Source organism: Felis catus, chromosome B2 (genome assembly GCF_018350175.1).
Source record: "Felis catus isolate Fca126 chromosome B2, F.catus_Fca126_mat1.0, whole genome shotgun sequence".
Classification (NCBI taxonomy): domain Eukaryota; kingdom Metazoa; phylum Chordata; class Mammalia; order Carnivora; family Felidae; genus Felis; species Felis catus.
In genome coordinates, this window is record NC_058372.1 from 136,977,796 (window position 1) to 136,997,796 (window position 20,001).

Genomic DNA, 20,001 nt, shown 5'->3' on the forward strand with positions numbered 1-20,001 from the left:
AAAGCGATAAATTACAATGAATTTTGTTTCTCTATCTGTAACTTGTCAACTATATACAAAGGCAGCTCCAAAAAGGAAGCTGCAAAGATATCTTTAAACAACATCCCTTGGTTAAGTCTAGAGCCTTTAAAGGTGACCAATTAATTAGGTGACATTCAATGGATAAATATCCTGGCAGTCTCTTTTTAAAACATTAGTCTCATTACAGCTGTTTCTAAATGAAGCAGAGGTAACATCTTTTTTTTTTTTTTTTTTTTTTTTTTACTATAGTCTCAAAATTTCCATGAGCTGTCAGATATATTTGGCTGGTAACACTGACTAATATACCAAGTTGATAAATGCCCTTAATTTTTTTTTAACGTTTATTTATTATTGAGAGACGGAGAAAGACAGAGCATGAATATGGGAGGGGCAGAGAGAGGTGGAGACACAGAATCTGAAGCAGGCTCCAGGCTCAGAGCTCTCAGCACAGAGCCCAACACGGGGCTCGAACTCACAAACCATGAGACCATGACCTGAGCTGAAGTTGGATGCCCAACCGACTGAGCCACCCAGGCACCCCGATAAATGCCCTTAAGTTTTATCTCTGCAAACTAAAAAGTCATTTTAAACCCTGTATTACCAATGTACATTCAGCTTGCATAAAATACACTTTCATAAAAATAAATACTTTATGTACGATTGATACATTGATTAATACAACAAGGTAATAAATGCTCTTAAATTTTATCTCTGCCAACTTAAGTTTCACTTGAAATCCTGTTTTACCAATGTACATTCCGTCTGCGTACAACATGCTAAAAATAGCATCACTGGATCTCATCACTGACTTCATAAATGTATATTTTCAAAACAATTTTGTAAGATTTCAGTAGTTATAAAGTAACCTTGCATCTTCTCTTGGTTCTTTCAGAGTTTCCATCTCTGGTAGCATGCATATAATATTTTCAGCCAATGTCTGGCACACGGGCAGATCCCCACCCAAGTGGGACAGCGTGTTCTTGTTAGCTCTTTTTTTGTACATTTGCCTCCGGCTTCATCTTATTTTTCCATCTACATTTTCTTTTTTCACATTTTCTCATTTAAAGATGTTTTTGGGGGCACCTGGGTGGCTCAGTCAGTTAAGCATCCAACTTCAGCTCAGGTCATGATCTCACGGTTTGTGAGTTCGAGACCCATGAGTTCGAGTCTCTGTGACAGTTCAGATCCTGGAGCCTGCTTCAGATTCTGTGTGTCCCTCTCTCTCTGCCCCTCCCTTGCTCATGCTCTGTCTCTCTCTATCTCTCAGGAATAAATAAATAGTTTAAAAAAACTAAAGAATAATAACAAAAAGATGTTTTTGTTTTCACAGCCACCTCAAATTATTTCTTAACAAAACAAGGTGGTGTAAGTAATAATTAGCTAACAAATATTCATCATGTATTAGATATTTTCTGATTTTCTTCAACCTGTTTATTGTTTTAGGTATTTTCAAAAAGAAATGTATAAAATATTTCCCTAAATATTACTACATTGGAATAATTTTAGAAGTTTCAGTGCATTTTATTTTTCTATAATGTGTTGAACACATACACCCTCCCCCCCACACGCATACCTATAATGTGCTGTATTACATCAAAACAGTAGGTGATATTTCTAAAAAGTTTTAAGTTTGAGTCCAAACCTTTCATTTAAGAATCTCAAATACAAAATCTAGGAAAACTTAGGTATGTCACTTACAGAAGTGATACAAACTTAGACTTGGACACATCACTTAAAGAAATGATGAAGTATATCCAGTTTATAGGCATTTCTGACTTCTAATATGTAATTTACCTCAAGTCATTTTCAATGGATCTGGATGTACCTATCTTCATTTGTTTCATTATCTCACTAAGTTTTGTCTTAAAATACCATTGTTCTTCCTAGACCCTCAAAATAAGGTATGCAAATATCAGATATGCTATAGTTTAATGCTTTCATGTCTGAGAGAGTATACAGGATAGTACATTGGTTAAAAAAAAAAAAGAGAGAGAGAGAGCGCGTGAGAGAGAGAAGGATGGATTATATTGCCTTACTAAAAGGGTTTTTTTTATTTGTTTCTCACATAGTTTAAAATTTCATATGAAAACAATGAATACAGTTTTGACAATGTCTGGTGTTTACTGGATGTTTTGCCCTTTCTTATCATCTACACTCTTCTAAGACTGATAAACATTCAGACCACAGAGTCTCACAGATTATCATTTTAAAAACATGTCATATACTGAAAGGGGTATAGATTCTAAAGTCTTTTACCCATATCTGGTAAAAAAAAAAAATTACTTGAAAAATACATATCAGGATAGTGTAAAAAAATAGCTTTTAGAAAAATTATCAACAATTTGGTAGGCATAATGGAATCATGGGTTCATCACAAAATTTTTATGTTAGACAATTCATCTCCCCAAATCTCTACACTTGATGCAGCTGTAAAATAAATGGATCTCACTGATACGTTGATGGGTGGGAAACCCTGGGATCCATAAATCTGAACATTTATACAGATAAGGAAAATACCACTTCCACTGATATTACAAATATACAAGTTGCAGGAACGACTTTTAGTTATTATTAGATCCCCGCACATCTCTGGAAGCTAAAACACCATATGCAGAAAAAAACCAATGCAGAAAAACTCCAACAGCATTCAATTTCAGTTTACTTCAAACAACTATAATATTAAGAGAAACCAATTTATTTTTGATTAGTTTAATGTTGTGGGAAGCAATGGGCAAGAGAATATCACATTGACATTATTACAAAGTTTTACTGCAATAGCATCATGACAAGTGTCCTAGCATGTGGTCACTTGTCTCTTCCTACCCAGCACATGTCTTCTCTCTGCCCAATTAGCTGCAGAAGAGATCAGTAATTGCCACTGTAAATGAAATGCAAACAATATACCAGCACTGTGGGCAGGTTTTTAAAATTCCATTTCTACTACAGATTCTAAAAAGCCACAAAGCTTTGCTTTCAAAAAAATTTTTGAGTACAAGTTGAATCATAAAAATATATCCCAAATTAGACAACCACCAACACACTTTAGAAGTGAAACCAAACCGTGTAAAATAGTAACACTAATTACATCTTCTCTATATTTAATTTTTATTTTTGCTCTTCAACCGCTTTAAAAATAGAACTCCCTATGCTTAGTGCTTCAATATTTTATAATGATAAGTGCTTGTTTAAAACTATTTTTCAGAAGTAGGGAATAAGATTCAGATTAGAATTAGGCACACAAAAAACAAAACAGAAAGAGAGTTAATTTGACATGTCATTTAGGAAAATCATACAAAAGCAGAACTTCTTTGTGAAGAAATCTTATCACTGACCACATCAGACCACAAAACTTTGGTCTGCTCAATTGAAAATGCTATTGAAATTGCTATGAAGAGATACTCCTTGAAAGTACTAATATTCTGTGCAGCATTATCACATGAATGTACACATATAAATTTATTATGCCCTGAAGCAAATCCACAGTCTATAAGCTGAAGTTGACAAAGGAATCTATATTCCACATAAAAGAGGAGACCCACGGAAAAAAAATTAAAGATAAAATTGCTAGAAAGTTTTGGGAAACAACAACGAATACAATTACCTCAGAATGTGGACCTGAGTTCACATTATTATCAAATAGAACCTAACAGTCTTATGAAGAAATGATCACATTTAAACCTCTACTGTATTTGCGTAAAGATTATTTAATAAAAGCAGGACATCCAGGGGCAGCTGGGTGGCTCAGTCGATTAAACACCTGAGTCTTGGTTTCGGACAGGTCACGCATGATCTCATGGTTTGAGCCCCATATCGGGCTCTGGGCTGACAGCACAGGGTCTGCTTGGGACTCTTTCTCTCTCTCTGCCCTCTCCACTTGCTCTCATGCTCTCTCTCTCAAAAGTAATAGACATAAAAAAAAAAAACAGTCAGTCCGAACAATGACCTAAATAGATTAGCCCTCACATTATCAAAGTGTAGTTGTTAAAAAACAATTAATTGGGCTCAATCACATGAATAATGAAGGGATTCGTTTGCTGACAGCACTTTCCTAGAGTATTAGTGATGGGTTCTGTTGATATTTTAATTCAAGGAAAGAATGCAACATCCGGAAGTAAACCCTTCACTCAAATGTCTCTTCAAATTCTGCAATATTGGAAAGTGCACTCAGCAATAAACCGGTAACTTAAATTATTCAAGGGTTTCCAATTTAAACAAGCTCATGGCACTTACTTGGCTACTGTATACTGAACCCACTTTAATAAAGCCTTCTTAGCATTTCCTTGGATCTTGGTGGCCACCTTCCGCTTACTCGGGGGGCTGGCGGTCTCCGCGCTGACCATGCTGTCCACAGAGGATGTGCTGCCAGGCAGGGACTGCAGCTGCGGCAGGTTGCTGGTCAGCTCCTCAATCTGTTTGTGAATTAACGGTGGCCAAAAATATAAGAACTGTCTTGTTATTTCCTTGGATGTTTTACTTTTCCAACTGAAAGTGACTTAAATTCACACTCTTGACATCATTGACAATGCAAGCTCTTCAGGGCATGATTGACATGGTACTCTTCACGGTACTTCCCACTGCATCTAAGACTACTCTATACACAGTCACGACTGCTATTTACATAGACGAATGCATGACTAAAACAAAACCTAGTGGTTATCCAAACTCAGAGATGTACACCGCCCATTGAACCATAATGTAAACAATGAACTTTGAAGGATAATGATGAGTCAATACAGGTTCGTTAATTGTAACAAATATCACTCCGTGGAGGATGTTGGTTACGGGAGAAGCTACTCATGTGTGGAACACAAGGTATATGGTGAGAAATCTCTGTAGTTTTTGCTCACGTTGGCTGTGAACCTAAAACTGCTCTAAAAAATCACGTCTACTTGTTTTAAAACCAACCCAATGGCTAGAAAACTTATTCTACATGGAATGGGGAGTTAATTTCTCCCCTTACTGTCTAATAGGAGCATAAAACTGGTCCTTTCCAGAGAGCAGAAATGTTCCTAAGCTCTTTAATACACCAATATTTCATCTCCATTGTGCCCTGCTCACTTTTCAGACTGAGTACCTATGCCACAGTGTTTTGGAGGAGTTCCATATATGACATATATGACACCTTTGCAGGGAAGAGGAAATTCTTCTGCTAACAACAACAAAAGGTACATGTGAAGGTCACATTTCTTCTAACATAAGGATCAATCTCCAAGGTAGGGAAAAGGAGAGTATTATTAAAATTTCCCCCACTACCTCCATCCATGACATTATATCAACCACAAAGGGAGCTATAGTTCAATACCTGGAAATACAGAATAATGGTCCACATCAATCCGAGAACTATTGATGGCCGGCCATCTGCTATATCGGTGGAGTTAATGTTGACTAGTTTAATCTGTTCAAAAAGAAAAACTCTACTTGTAACATACCAGAAGATTATAGACCACCTAATTATGCAATAATTAGCACTTTATTAGACATCAGTACAATTTGGTCATGCCTATGTAATGGTACACAGGAGTAAGTAGGGTGAGCCATCAAAACAGACAAACACATGGTTTCAGTGGAAATCTCAGGAGCATTCATTAGGTGCACGCAAGAAAAACGACTATGGAGTGAATTTCAAAAATTTCTTTAAAGTTGAAAACATATGACATCATGCAAGGAATTACCAACAAAATACCAGACAGGAAAAAAAAAAAGGTGGGGGTTATTTTTTACATCCAGAAGTTGACTGGAACTTAAAAGAAACTGTGATCGGTAGTTTAAGAAAAATGCACTTACTTTGAAATTTGTTACCAAATAGCATGAAATTTATGTTCTCTTTCACCTATAAAAGCCAGGAGTTAAAAATTCTAAAATTTGTACTAACCGGTGATCCTCTGTACATGGACTGACATGAAAAAAAAAGGAAGAAGATGATATACATACATACAGAATTTTTCAAAATCAGAGTTATTTGCTCAAAGGGAATAAAAATGTAGATAGCAAATTTAGAGCATGATTGGGAATATATTTTAAAGATACAGGAAAGCCAAGAAATAATAAAGTAGAAGAGGCTGTTAGGGTTCAGTTCCTTACTTTTCGGCACTGGTACCCGTAAAGCGTTCAGGATAGATGTTAACCTGTTTACAGTTGTCCACAATTATTTATTTCAATACTTTCCCAATTAAAAATGTTATTTCCTAAATCTCAGCAAAATGAACTGTATGGTAAAGTCTGTCTCAGCCAATCTCGGTAGAACACAATTAACAACTGCTCATTGTCCTTTCCAGAATCCCTAAACAAATTAGAAAAAAATAATAATAAAGTACTTCTTAGATTTCTAGCTCAATAATTCTTAGACCAGATTTAATAAGAAAGTTCAGAAGTTTGTAAATGGTTTACTTTAAAAAAATTATCAGATGCAAAAATACTTTAATTAGTTTAAATGTACTAGTTATGTATCAGAGGACTAGCACGATGCTAGCACGAGAACCACTGTAAATCACTTGAAATATACCTAAGGGATTTTGTCTCGGGGGTAAAATTCATTCGTCAGGTTTGAAGACAGAAAAAAAAATTGAGAACGTGCATAAATTGCAAACTTATGTGTCTACTTCTTTTAAACCTAGCACAGCATAGGACATATAATGCATGTTTGTGAAAAATAAAGAACATCACATTTTTAAATTTTGTGACAGAACCCTATTGCAATGCCCATAATCATTTTGATTACTCTTGTCTACAGCTACTCTAGAATTTTCTCCACCTCCATTTTAGTATCCACGGGGCACAGATATATAATACATACTAATAACCATAAGGTTAATGTATTCCATAAAGGGCAGATTATTTCTCTTTCTTTATGTACCACTCTTTTTAAAAATGGTAAGTTGAATTTCTTACCTCAATCCAGCTCCAATTGTACCATGAACTTAACATATTGTACTTACGATAGAACCTAAAGATAACTCACTCAACTTCTAAAGAAAAAAAGGTTTTCTTGTACCATGAACTTAACATATTCTACTTACGATAGAACCTAAAGATAACTCACTCAACTTCTAAAGAAAAAAAGGTTTTCAGGGGCGCCTGGGTGGCTCAGTGCGTTAAGCAGCCAACCTCAGCTCACAGGTCATGATCTCATGGTTCATGGGTCAAGCCCCACATCGGGCTCTGTGCTGACAGCTCAGTGCCTGGAGCCTGCTTTAGATTCTGTGCCTCCTTCTATCTCTACCCATCTCCCCCACTTGTGCTCTGTCTCTCTTTGTCTCTCAAAAATAAATAAATGTTAAAAAACAATAAAAGAAAAACGTTTTCAATAATTATTTTCTCTCTTAAAAACTGTATGTTCCATAATGGGCTTGTGGAGCACAGATTTTTTGCTCATGTTTGTTTGATTGTTTGTTTGTTTTCCTTCGCTTCCCTTCCCTTGCAAAATCCTACTAAACTTAACCTATTAAATTCTTAATAGCACAGGAGAGTGGGATGGACAATAGAGAGATACCTGAAGAGACTAAAGAATTCCTAGAAACCAGAAAGAGAATGAAATCACAATGATGGACCTCACCTTCAACCTGTTGGCCCAGAGGCTGCGAGAATGCTGCCCAAGAATCTGCTTTAACAAAACTTCTAGGTTTTGTTGATTCTGATGTACGTCAGTGTTTGAGAATCCCATACTAGACAATGGCACTTGGCCCATGTAATCTCAAGAAGTTTGATTTTGCAAGCCAGAGGCCCATGTGGACTGAATTTGTGTTCCCCCCAAATTCACATGTTGAGGCCCTAAACCCCAATGTGACTGCATTTAGAGACAGGGCCTTAAGGAGGTAATTAAGGTTAAATGAAGCAGTAAGAGTGGGCCCTAATCCAATAGGGCTGGTATCCTTATGAGAAGAGCAGAAGACACTAGAGCTCTTTCCACACCCACAGAGAGAAAAACGCCATGTGAGGACACAGTGAGTAAGTGTCTGTCAGAAGAAAGAAATGAAGAGACCAACTCTGCTGGTACCTTGATCTTAAGCCTCTAGCCCCCAAAACTGTGAAAAAATAAATTTCTGTTACTTAAGCCATCCACTCTCTGGTAGTGCAATGGTAGCCATAGCATACTGAGACAAGGCCCACAGATGTTTCCAAAAAATATTCAAATTATTCAGGAATAAATTTCAAAAAAAAATTTCAGTTGAAACTCCAGATTACTAGTGTTTCTTGATATACTGGAAAACCTAACAAATAGATGCATTGACACTTTATGCTAGTTGCCTTCTACAGTGTGGTGGGGGGTGAGCCATTCTAATCAGTGATGCAGGTAGCCAACTACCCGAATCACTTAATAAATAACAAATAAATAATTAAACTTCAATAAAAACCCAGATCACTGACTTTTCTTGTTCAGTTGGAAAATCTGGGATCACCGTGCTTGATTTCACTGACGCAACTACAGTTCAAACTGAATGTTGGCTTCCGTCTTGCAGACAGGGCACAGCGCTGCTGGGTTCTCCTGTTTCCATAGGCAACCTCTAACTCGCTTCGTCTTTTACATCACCTATCCAACTTCATAGGAATTGGAATTCATGTTGTCGTCTGCACTCAGGGAAGTTTTGGGAAAGATGGTCTGTGGTTGGCTCCTTGTGGTACTGTTCAGAAGGACCCACCTGACGCCTCATTGGAGAAAGAATCTGGGGGAAATGGTGTTGGATCTATTCATTAGAGTCACAGTTACCTGGTCCCTATCAGGTACTAATGTAGGCTTTTTTCAAATGCCCTGTAAACAAATGGAAAATAAACACAATGGTAGAGTTTTCTCCAGGAAAACTTGAGGAGTGCCCTCATTATTCCTTAAATCAAGAAGGACTAGACTAACATTCTATTATTTAAAGAAAAAAAAAACCTAAACAGAGGGCAAGGTAAGTCCAAAGGTCAAAGACAAATGCCTGAAAATACATTTGAAATGTAAGTTCTTAAATTATAAAAATAAATAAATAAATAAATAAATAAATAAATAAATAAATAGTAAGAAAGTGGGCATCAAAGAGCCTTAAAAAACTCATTCCTCCTCACAGGCAATTTTTTATTACTTAGGGCTGTTCTGTGAAAATGGTCTTGTATAAAACAAGTGATCTGCGAAAAGAAGATTCGTTGGTCCTCTTTGCAAACAATGCCTTTATAGTCCTTAAATTTTCTCCAAGGCATTAATAAGGGGAATTTTGTTTTTATAGTCATAAAGAATACCTCAGAATAAAGCATGACACTATTGTTATATAGGTAAAATGGGAGACTGAATAACATGGAAAACTAGAAATATCTTGTTCAACGTGGCTTTTTCAGCTTTCTATAAAAAAGTTATAGACAAAGCTGAAGGAAGAGAAACACTCCATTAATAGTGATATCAGAGTGATCTAGAAACAATGAGTAATATTTTGTAAGAAGCTAATATTGTTAGGGCGCCTGGGTGGATCAGTCACTTAAGCATGACCAGTTACTCAGGTCATGATCTTGCGGTTCATGGGTTCGACCCCCATATCGGGCTCTGTGCTGACAGCTCAGAGCCTGGAGCCTGCTTCAGATTCTGTGTCTCCCTCTCTCTCTCTGCCCCTCCCCTACTTGTGCTTTGTCTCTCTCTCTCTCAAAAAATAAATAAACATTAAACAAAAATGAAGCTAATATTGTTTTTCTCTACCATCTTAACGTCCAGAATCTCTCTTCGGCATGGGAGTTTGCACAATTGACTAGACTTTATATTTTTCATCTCACTACCACCTGACCAAAATACAAATTATTCACTGAATAGAATCAAGTACTTTTGTATTTTTCAGAATATTTCTCTCATACAGAAAGTATTCAAATATGCATTTGTGCAGTAAATAAATTAATTTAGTGCATACAGACTTAGAAGGAAATAGTTGAATCATTCTACCTTCCAGGAGTATCTGGATATCTACTTATACACCTGTTTTTGGTATTTCTAAACACAGACACCTGAATTCCCACAAGTTAGGAAAAGGCTAAATCTAAAAGGGTTCTTGCAACCCGTTTGGAAGAAAATATGGCAATACCTAAGAAAGCTACATATACACTTACTTTTTGACCCAGCAATCACACTTGAAAATACACTTCCAATAATAGGAAAGTATTATGCATAGTCATTAATTGCATCGTTTTGGTTGTAAAATACTAGAAACAACCTAAATTCCCATTCATAAGAGAGTAGTTGAATAAACTCTGGCACCTCCAGCTATTGGAATACGATGCAGGTGTGAACATGAGTGAGGAAAATCTCCATGAACTGATTTGAATGATTTCCAGGATATAGTGTTACATGAAAAACCAGAGTGCAAGAGTGTTTTGTAAGATGTTACCCTTCACATAAAAAAAAAAGATGGTGTATGAAAATACATCTGCCCATTGGTGCAAAAGAAATGTAGGCAGAATAAATCAGAAGCTAGAGAGCTTGGTTACCTAAGAGGAGATAGGGAATGGAAGGAAGAGGAATGAGAATGTAACAGTAGAGATAAAGAGGGGGTGTCTTCTCTAAGTGTAACTTTTACTCTTGGAATCATGGTAATGTCTAGTTCCCCAGATAAAAAATAATAATAATTAAAGTCAACTAGGATGTGTGTAAAGGGCAGGAGGGAGTGTTACTTCAAACCGAATATGATTTGATGACCTAACTTTATTACAAATGCATAATATCATCACACTGAAGGGAACGAAGAAGACCAGAAGTAACCTAAGTGAATTTTGAAAACAGTCCTTTGACTGAATGCTGTAATACTAAAGACAACAAGAACTCTACACCACACTGTTCTCCAGTTAATAAATCCGTTTCTCACAGGGGTGTGGTGAGCAATTATTAAAGTATTTCATGTCTGTACTAGGACTGAAAAACAGGTGAATGCATTGTAGATGAAAACCAGGTTTCTTATTTTCAGAGAAAACAGAAATAAATAAGCATTGAAGGCTGTAACTGACCTTGTGGTTTTAGACTGGAATCAGAAGTATCCATTTAAACTAATGGTTTACACACACACAGGAGAAAGAGAGAGAGAGAGAAAGAGAGAAAGACAGATATATGTGTATACCTGGGTTAGCAGACATTGATATTTTCTAGATCTGCCTGTTGAGAGAACCTAAGGGCAATGAAACTTCAGTAGCAAGTTTCAGTGCACACCTAGCATGCAAATGCCACTCACTAATAAAAGGAAAAAAGGCTGCTTAGGGAAGTGGTTGCTTCCAGAACTGGGGCAGGGAAAATATAAGGTAAATATGGAAACTCTGTAGTTTCAGAAAATAAGGAAATGCTTAAAAAAGGATGAAGCCATATCAAAAGAGTATGGCAGCAGCCTGAAGAAACTCTTAAAGGCCAAAGCTGGAATTACTTGAGAATAATAATAATAATAACAATAATACAATATATGAATTTGGGCAGAGTGACAGAATTCAGCCTACACCAGAGATCAACACGAAACCATCTTGCACAACTAGAAAACTGATTAGAGGATTAACACAACAGTCTGCACAGAACTCGCCAGGTACACGGCGTGGGGAGGTAAACCAGCCTACACCACAGATCAACACGAAACCATCTTGCACACCTAGAAAACTTATTAGAGGATTAACACAACAATCTGCACAACCTGAACCACAGAACTCAGTAGGTACACAGCACAGGGGGTAAGACCAGGGGAGGTGAAGTTGACGCAAGGGCAGAGAGGTGTTTTTGCTTGCAAAGAGAGGATGAAGACAGGGGGAGAGTACGGGAAAGCACTCCCCTCCCCCCAGAAAGCAGCTGGAGAGAAAACAAAGAGTACGCAAGGGACTGAACAAAAAGGGGAAAAAAGAGAAAGTAAAGCATTTAAATTCCATTAAGACTCTATAAACAGGGGGAGCACAGAGTATGAAACTCCATAGCTCAACACCTGACAGTGTTCTGATGGGAAGGGCGAATCTCCAGGAGCAGAGAGAGAGGTCCATGGGCCACACAGCGAGACACAGTTCCCCTGCTGGGAGGACATTTGGTAGAGGATATGTGGCCACTCCACAGGCAAAGGTCCCAGTGAACCCTGGAGAACAACCACGTTCACTGGTGTTGGAACAAGGATGTTAAGGGGGAAGCCTGGTGCTAGTTGTATGTTGTATTTTCCATAATCCCTAAAACGCTGCCAGTACATGATCGTGTGAACTTTTTCTGGGGCAGGCTGGAACCCAGCCGCAGTCTCTGGACATCAGCAGCAGCATAGTTCTGCAAACGTTCCAGGGGGTGGGCGGGCACCCAGCCATTGCTCAGTGAGACCCCCCAGAGGGTCAGAACAGGTCAGAGTTGTAGTCCCGCAGAAGTGAGGGGTTGGGAAACACAGCCACATCTGAGATAAAACTCAGAAGGGAGGTGCCGCCTGGCAGCCTAACACCTTGGTCACGGACAGTATAAAAGAGGGGAGAGGACAGAAGCCAAAGGCAAAGGAGGGGGGCTTGATTGCCAGTAATGGAGCGCACAGAGTTCTGATACTAAAAACTGGCTAGCCAGGTGAAGCCATTTTCACTCCTACCACGCATGGGCATACATGACTACATGTGCCACAACAATCCACCCCAGTAAGCTAAGCAGCACTATCCAGTGGAGAACGGAGCCATTACACTAAGCCCCACCCAACTGGGCCAACTTCTCTCATCAGGAACAAAAGTCTCTCCACCTGCTTAGTTTATGGACTATAAAGTGCTTCATAGTTTGACTTCTAGGGGAAACCAATGTAATTTCAATCGTATTTCAGTCTGTTCACTGGTCCATCTATCCAATTTTTTTCTTTTCTTTTCTTATTCTTGAATACAGAAAGAGAACAAATTATTATTTTCCATTTTTATTAAAAATATTTTTCCTTAATTTTTTACTTTTTTGTAAATTTTTCAAATTCTATTTTGCTTCCGTCATTTCATTTTGTTCTATTTTATTGCATTCGTTTTTTTCAAATTTTCAAGCATTTTCTTCTTTTTTTCCTTTCTTTTTTTTCTCCTTTTTTTTCTTTTCTTATCTTTCCAACTTTACTATAATACATCAAGCTCCTTTCAACAAGATCAAAACACACCTAGGATCTAGCATCCTTTATTTTATTTTTTGTGTTGTTTTTAATTTTTTTAATTTTATTTTCTTTACTCATTAATTTCTTCCTTCAAAATGATAAAAATGAAGGAATTCACCCTAAAATAAAGAACAAGAAGAAATAACAGCCAGAAACTTAACACAGATATAAGCAACATGTCTGAACCAGAATTTAGAATCACAAAAATAAGAAAACTCTCTGGGGTTGAAAATAGAATAGAATCTCTTTCTGCAGAGATAAAGGAAGTAAAACCTAGTCAGGATGAAATAAAAACTACTATAAATGAGCTGCAATCTCGAATGGTTGCCACTCCAGCAATGATGGATGAAGCAGAGCAGCCACTCAGCAATATAGAGGACAAACTTATGGAGAAAAATGAAGCAGAAAAATTGAGGGAAATTAAAGCAAAAGAGCACAATTTAAGAATTAGAGAATTCAGTTACTCATTAAGAAGGAAAAATATCAGAATCATAGGGCTCCCAAAGGGTGAAGAGACATAAAAAGGGGTAGAAGGTTTATGTGAGCAAATCATAGAGGAAAACTTTCCTAACCTGGGGAAAGACACAGACATCAAAATCCAGGAAGCACAGAAAATTCCTCTTAGATTCAACAAAAACAGACCATTAACAAGGCATATCATAGTCAAATTCACAAAATAGTCAAGGAAAGAATCATGAAAGCAGTAAGGGAAAAAAGTCCTTATCCTACCAGGGAAGAGAGATCAGGTTCTCAGCAGACCTATCCACAGAAACTTGGCAGGCCAGAAAAGAGTGGCAGGATATATTCAATGTGCTGAATCAAAAAAAATATGCAGCCAAGAATTCTTTATCCAGCAATGTTGTCATTCAAAAATAAAAGAGATAAAAAGTTTCCCAAACAAACAAAAATTAAAGGAGTTCATGACAACTAAACCAGCCCTGCTAGACATTTTAAGGGAGACACTCTGAGGGGAGAAAAGAAAAAAAAAAAAGACCAAAAGCAACAAAGACTATAAAGGACCAGAGAACACCACCAGAAACTCCAACTCTACAGGAAACATAATGGCAATAAATTCATATCATTCAGTACTCACTCTAAATGTCATTGGACTAAACGCTGCAATCAAAAGACATAGATACAGTAAAAGAATGGATAAGAAAATAAGATCTATCTATATGCTGTTTACAAGAGACCCACTTTAGACCTAAAGACACTTGCAGATTGAAAGTAAGGGGATGGAGAACCATCTATCATGCTAATGGCTGACAAAAGAAAGCCGGAGTAACCATACTTATATCAGACAATTTAGACTTTAAAATAAAGACTGTAACAAGAGATGAAGAAAGGCATTATATCATAATTAGTGGGTTTATCCACCAAGAAGACCTAAAAATTGTAAACATTTATGCTCCAAATATGAGAATATCCAAATACATATGTCAATTAATCACAAACATAAAGAAACTCACTGATTATAATACCATAATAGTAGGGGACTTCAACACCCCACTTATAACAATGGACAGATCATCTAAACAGAAAATCAACAAGGAAACTATGGCTTTGAATGACACACTGGACTGGATGAATTTAACAGATATATTCAGAATATTTGATACTAAACCAGTGGAATACACATTCTTCTCCAGTGTACATGGAACGTTCTTCAGAATAGATCACATACTGGGACACAACCAGCCCTCAACAAGTACAAAAAGATCAAGACCATACCGTGCATATTTTCAGACCACAACTCTATGAAACTAAAAATCAACCACAAGAAAAAATGTGGAAAGGTAACATATATTTGGAGACCAAAGACTACACTACTGAAGAATGAATGGGCTAACCAAGAAGTTAAAGAGGAAATTAAAAAGTACATGGAAGCCAATGAAAATGATAACACCACAGCCCAAAACCTCTGGGACACAGCAAAGGCTTTCATAAGAGGGAAGTAAACAGCAATCCAGGCCTTCCTAAAGAAGGAAGAAAGGTCTCAGATACACAACCTAAACTGACACCTTAAAGAGCTGGAAAAACAACAACAAATAAAACCCCAAACCAGCAGAAGACAGGAAATAATAAAGACCAGATCAGAAATCAATGCTATTGAAACCAAAAAAAAAAAAAAAACAAAAAAAAACCCAGTAGAACAGATCAATGAAACCAGGAGCTGGTTCTTTGAAAGAATTAACAAAATTGATAAACCCCTAGCCAGTTTGATCAAGAAGAAAAAGGAAAGGACCCAAATAAAGAAAATCGAGAGTGAAAGAGGAGAGATCACAACCAACACAACAGAAATACAAACAATAATAAGAGAATATTATGAGCAATTATACACCAATAAAATGGGCAATCTGGAAGAAATGGACAAATTCCTAGAAACATATAAACTACCAAAACTGAAACAGAAAGAAATAGAAAATTTTAACAGACCCATAATCAGTGAAGAAATCGAATTAGTAATCAAAAATCTCCCAAAAACCAAGAGTCCAGGGCCAGATGGTTTTCCAGGGGAATTCCACCAAACATTTAAAAAAGAGTTAACACCTATTCTCTTGTAGCTGTTCCAAAAAATAGAAATGGAAGGAAAACTTCCAAACTCTTTCTAGGAAGCCAGCATTACCTTGATTCCAAAACCAAAGACCCACTAAAAATGAGACAGACCAATTTCCCTGATGAACATGGACGAAAAAGTCCTCAACAAGATACTAGTCAACTAGATCCAACAATACATTAAAAAAATTATTCACTACGACCAAGTGAGATTTATACCTAGGATGCAAGGCTGGTTCAATATCCGCAGAATAATCAATCTGATTCATCACATCAATAAAAGAAAGGACAAGAACCATATGATCTCAATAAATGCAGAGAAAGCATTTGACAAAATACAGCATCCTTTGTTGATAAAAACCCTCAAGAAAGTAGGGATAGAAGGATCATACCTCGAGATCATAAAAGCCATATATGAAAGACCCACCTCTAATATCATCCTCAATGGGAAAAAAATGAGAGCTTTCCCCCTAAGGTCAGGAATAAGACAGGGATATCCACTCTTGCCACTGTTATTCAACATAGTATTGGAAATCTTAGCCTCAGCAATCAGACAACCTAAAAGAATAGCAGGCATCCACAAAAAAAAAAGGGCATTCAAATCAGCCAGGAGGAGGTCAAACTTTCACTCTTCGCAGATGACATGATATCCTCTATGGAAAACCCAAAAGATTCCACCAAAAAAATGCTAGAACTGACCCATGAATTCAGCAAAGTCACAGTACATAAAATCAATGCACAGAAATCGGTTGCATTCCTATACACCAATAATGAAGCAACAGAAAGAGAAATCAAGGAATCGATCCCATTTACAATTGCACCAAAAACCATAAAATACCTAGGAATAAATCAAACCAAAGAGATGAAAAATCTATACACTGAAAACTGTAAAAAGCTTATAAAAGAAATTGAAGAAGACACAAAAAAATGGAAAAATATTCCATATTCCTGGATAGGAAGAACAAATATTGTTAAAATGTCAATACGTCCTAAAGCAATTTACATATTCAATGCAATCCCTACCAAAATCACATGAGCATTCTTCACAGAGCTAAAACAAACAATCTTAAAATTTGAATGGAATCAGAAAAGACCCTGAATAGCCAAAGCAATCTTGAAAAATAAAACCAAAGATGAAGGCATAACAATCCTGGACTTCAAGCTGTATTACAAAGCTGTAATCATCAAGAGAGTATGGTACTGGCACAAAAACAGACACTCAGATCAAGGAAACAGAAAAGAGAGCCCAGAAATGGACCCACAAACGTATGGCCAACTAATCTTTGACAAAACAGGAAAGAATATCCAATGGAATTATTCCAAAGAATATCCAATGGAACAGTCCAATGGACTGTCTTTAGACAGTCTCTCCAGCAAATGGTGCTGGGAAAACTGGACAGTGGCATGCAGAAAAATGAACCTGGACCACTTTCTTACACGATACACAAAAATAAACTCAAAATGGATGAAAGACCTAAATGTAAGACAGGAAGACATCAGAATCCTCAAGGAGAAAGCAGGCAAAAACCTCTTTGACCTTGGCCACAGCAGCTTCTTACTCAACATCTCTCAGGAGGTAAGGGAAAGAAAAGCAAAAGTGAATTATTGGGACCTCATCAAAATAAAAAGCTGCTGCACAGCGAAGAAAACAATCAGCAAAACTAAAACGCAACCGACGGAATGGGAGAAGGTATTTGCAAATAACATATCAGATAAAGGGTTAGTATCCAAAAATCTATAAAGAACTTATAAAACTCAACATCCCAAAACAAATAATATAGTGAAGAAATGGGCAAAAGACATGAATAGACACTTCTCCAAAGAAGACACCCAGATGGCCAACCGACACATGAAAAAATGCTCAACATCACTCATCATCAGGGAAATACAAATCAAAACCACAGTGAGATACCACCTCACACCTGTCAGAATGGCTAACATTAACAACTCAGGCAACAACAGTTGTTGGCAAGGATGCGGAGAAAGAGGATCTCTTTTGCACTGCTGGTGGGGATGCAAACTGGTGCAGCCACTCTGGAAAACGGTATGGAGGTTCCTCCAAAAACTAAAAATAGAGCTACCCTATGACCCAGCAATTGCACTACTAGGTATTTATCCAAGGGATGCAGGTGTGTTGTTTTGAAGGGGCACATGCACCCCAATGTTTTTAGCAGCACTATCGACAATAACCAAAGTATAGAAAGAGCCCAAATGTCCATCGACGGATGAATGGATAAAGAAGATGTGGTATATAGATACAATGGAGTATTACTCGGCAATCAGAAAGAATGAAATCTTGCCATTTGCAACTATGTGGAACTAGAGGGTATTATACTAAGTGAAATTAGTCAGAGAAAGACAAATATCATATGACTTCACTCATATGAGGACTTTAAGATACAAATCAGATGAACATAAAAGAGGGAAGCAAAAGTAATATAAAAACAGGGAGGGGGACAAAACATAAGAGACTCTTAAATATAGAGAACAAACAGAGGGTTGCTGGAGGAGTTGTGGGAGGGGTGATGGGCTAAATGGGTAAGGGGCATTAAGGAATCTACTCCTGAGATCATTGTTGCAGTATATGCTAACTAACTTAGATGTAAATTTAAAAAATAAACAAATTATAAATAAATAAATAAATAAACAAATAAAAATTAAAATAATAACTAATAATCACAGCACGGGATTGTACCTATTAAATAAAATAAACTCATGCCAAAGTAAATAACTGAATAAAATAAATAGGGGGCAGGGAGAAAGGACATCCTTTTCTTACAAAACAATTCCAGTTAACACATGTGAAAGGATTGCCTAATCACAATTAGACAAACATCAAAGAAATAATTACTGAAGGCAATCAATGCTAAAATCAGTGAGCAAAGTTTGAGAAGTAGAATATTAGCATAATCTCAATGATCTCCCCTATTATTTTTCAGTTACAAAGGAAGAATAGTAACTTTATCATAAAAAACATAGCAAACAGCCTTACCCAAGTGAAGGAGAGTAACATCAACAGCCATAAGCCCTATCACAATCCTATATCCACTAACATGATGAACTGAGAAGAGTACAACATCACATCCTTGGAATTCTTGCCAAAAATGTATAACCTCAATCTAATCTTGAGAAAACATCAAACAAATCCAAAATGAGAGACCTTCTACAAAATAACTGACCAGGACTTATTATTAAGATCATGAAGGACAAGGAAAGACAATGTCATAGAGTGGAAGAGACCAAGAATCACAGCAGTTATATGCTAAGTGTATCACTGGATCGGATCCTGAATAGAAGTAAGACATCAGTGGGAAAAAAAAAAAAATTGATGAAATTAGCCTAATGTCTATGCTTTAATTAGTAGTATCACACCAATTTAAAATTCTATTTTTAATAATTGTCCTATATATACATACATGCAGTATGTATAAAAGTTCTTCACAGTAGAGAAAGCTGGCTGAAGTACAGACATGAAATCTCTGTGCCATTTTTTGCCACTTTGTTGTAAATCTAAAATTAGGTTACAATAATATTGCATCTCTAGCTGTATAATTTACATGTAATGCTTTTACCGCACAGCCAATGTTGAAAAACATCAGTATGCCCACACCTCTTCTTTAAGTGTTTTGTCTCTCTCTTACCTTCCTTCCTTCAAGGAACTTCAGGGCTGTGCCAATATTAGCCACAGCATGGATTCGCTTCATACGGCGTCCTTGTTCACAAGGCTATAAACAGGAAAGAACAGGAATAAATAAAAATGCACACATTAAAAAAGGTAATTATAAAATCTATGTAAATGGATTAAAAGTATACTTGAAGAATATTCAAGAACAACATTATTCAACTTCTATAAGGTTAATAGATACACAAAGGAGCATTACCCCACAGTGCTTGGAGTGCTTGGAAGTGTAGTTGATACACTTCCCTTTCACATCTCTGTATGCCAAGAGCAGAAATTCACAAGACTCCCATGTTGCCTACTGAGACTATCACTCCTATAAGTTAGGAAACATTTATATGAAAAGTGCTCTTGGTGCCTGTGTGGGAGCAGGAGATATACGGGAAATCTGTGCTTTCTTCCAATTTTGTTGTAAACTCAAAACTCCTTAAAAAAAAAAGAGCTCTTAAAAAAAAAGTGCTCTTGGTCACACACCATTTCCTTTTGCAGGCATACTAACATGAAAGATTATTGAGAGTATTAGTAACATTTCTTTGTTTGAATGACCAAAATACATGGCACGCATGGGCCAAGGTTAAAAAGTAGGATTGCAACAATGAAAATGGTATTCACATGCTAGCATGTCTGGTACAAGGATACTCTAACTTACCTGTGTTTGCCCTACCGAAATGCATTATGTGCTTTCTATGT

The 20,001-nt window shown here is 36.8% G+C and overlaps 1 protein-coding gene across 21 annotated transcripts in view; it reads right to left on the reverse strand.

Moving 5' to 3' along the window:
- SYNE1 (spectrin repeat containing nuclear envelope protein 1) overlaps window positions 1-20,001 on the reverse strand; it is a 475,092-nt gene that overhangs the window by 344,467 nt on the left and 110,624 nt on the right. For 19 of the 21 annotated variants that reach the window (XM_045058235.1, XM_045058234.1, XM_045058221.1 and 16 more), the window contains 4 exons: window positions 19,274-19,357; window positions 5,894-5,914; window positions 5,324-5,416; window positions 4,252-4,430 (listed from right to left, as the gene is read on the reverse strand). In XM_045058235.1, coding sequence (XP_044914170.1) covers window positions 4,252-4,430; window positions 5,324-5,416; window positions 5,894-5,914; window positions 19,274-19,357 — 377 coding nt within the window. The remainder of the gene's footprint in view (window positions 1-4,251; window positions 4,431-5,323; window positions 5,417-5,893; window positions 5,915-19,273; window positions 19,358-20,001) is intronic. The other 2 variants (XM_045058230.1, XM_045058225.1) reach the window with 1 other exon arrangement.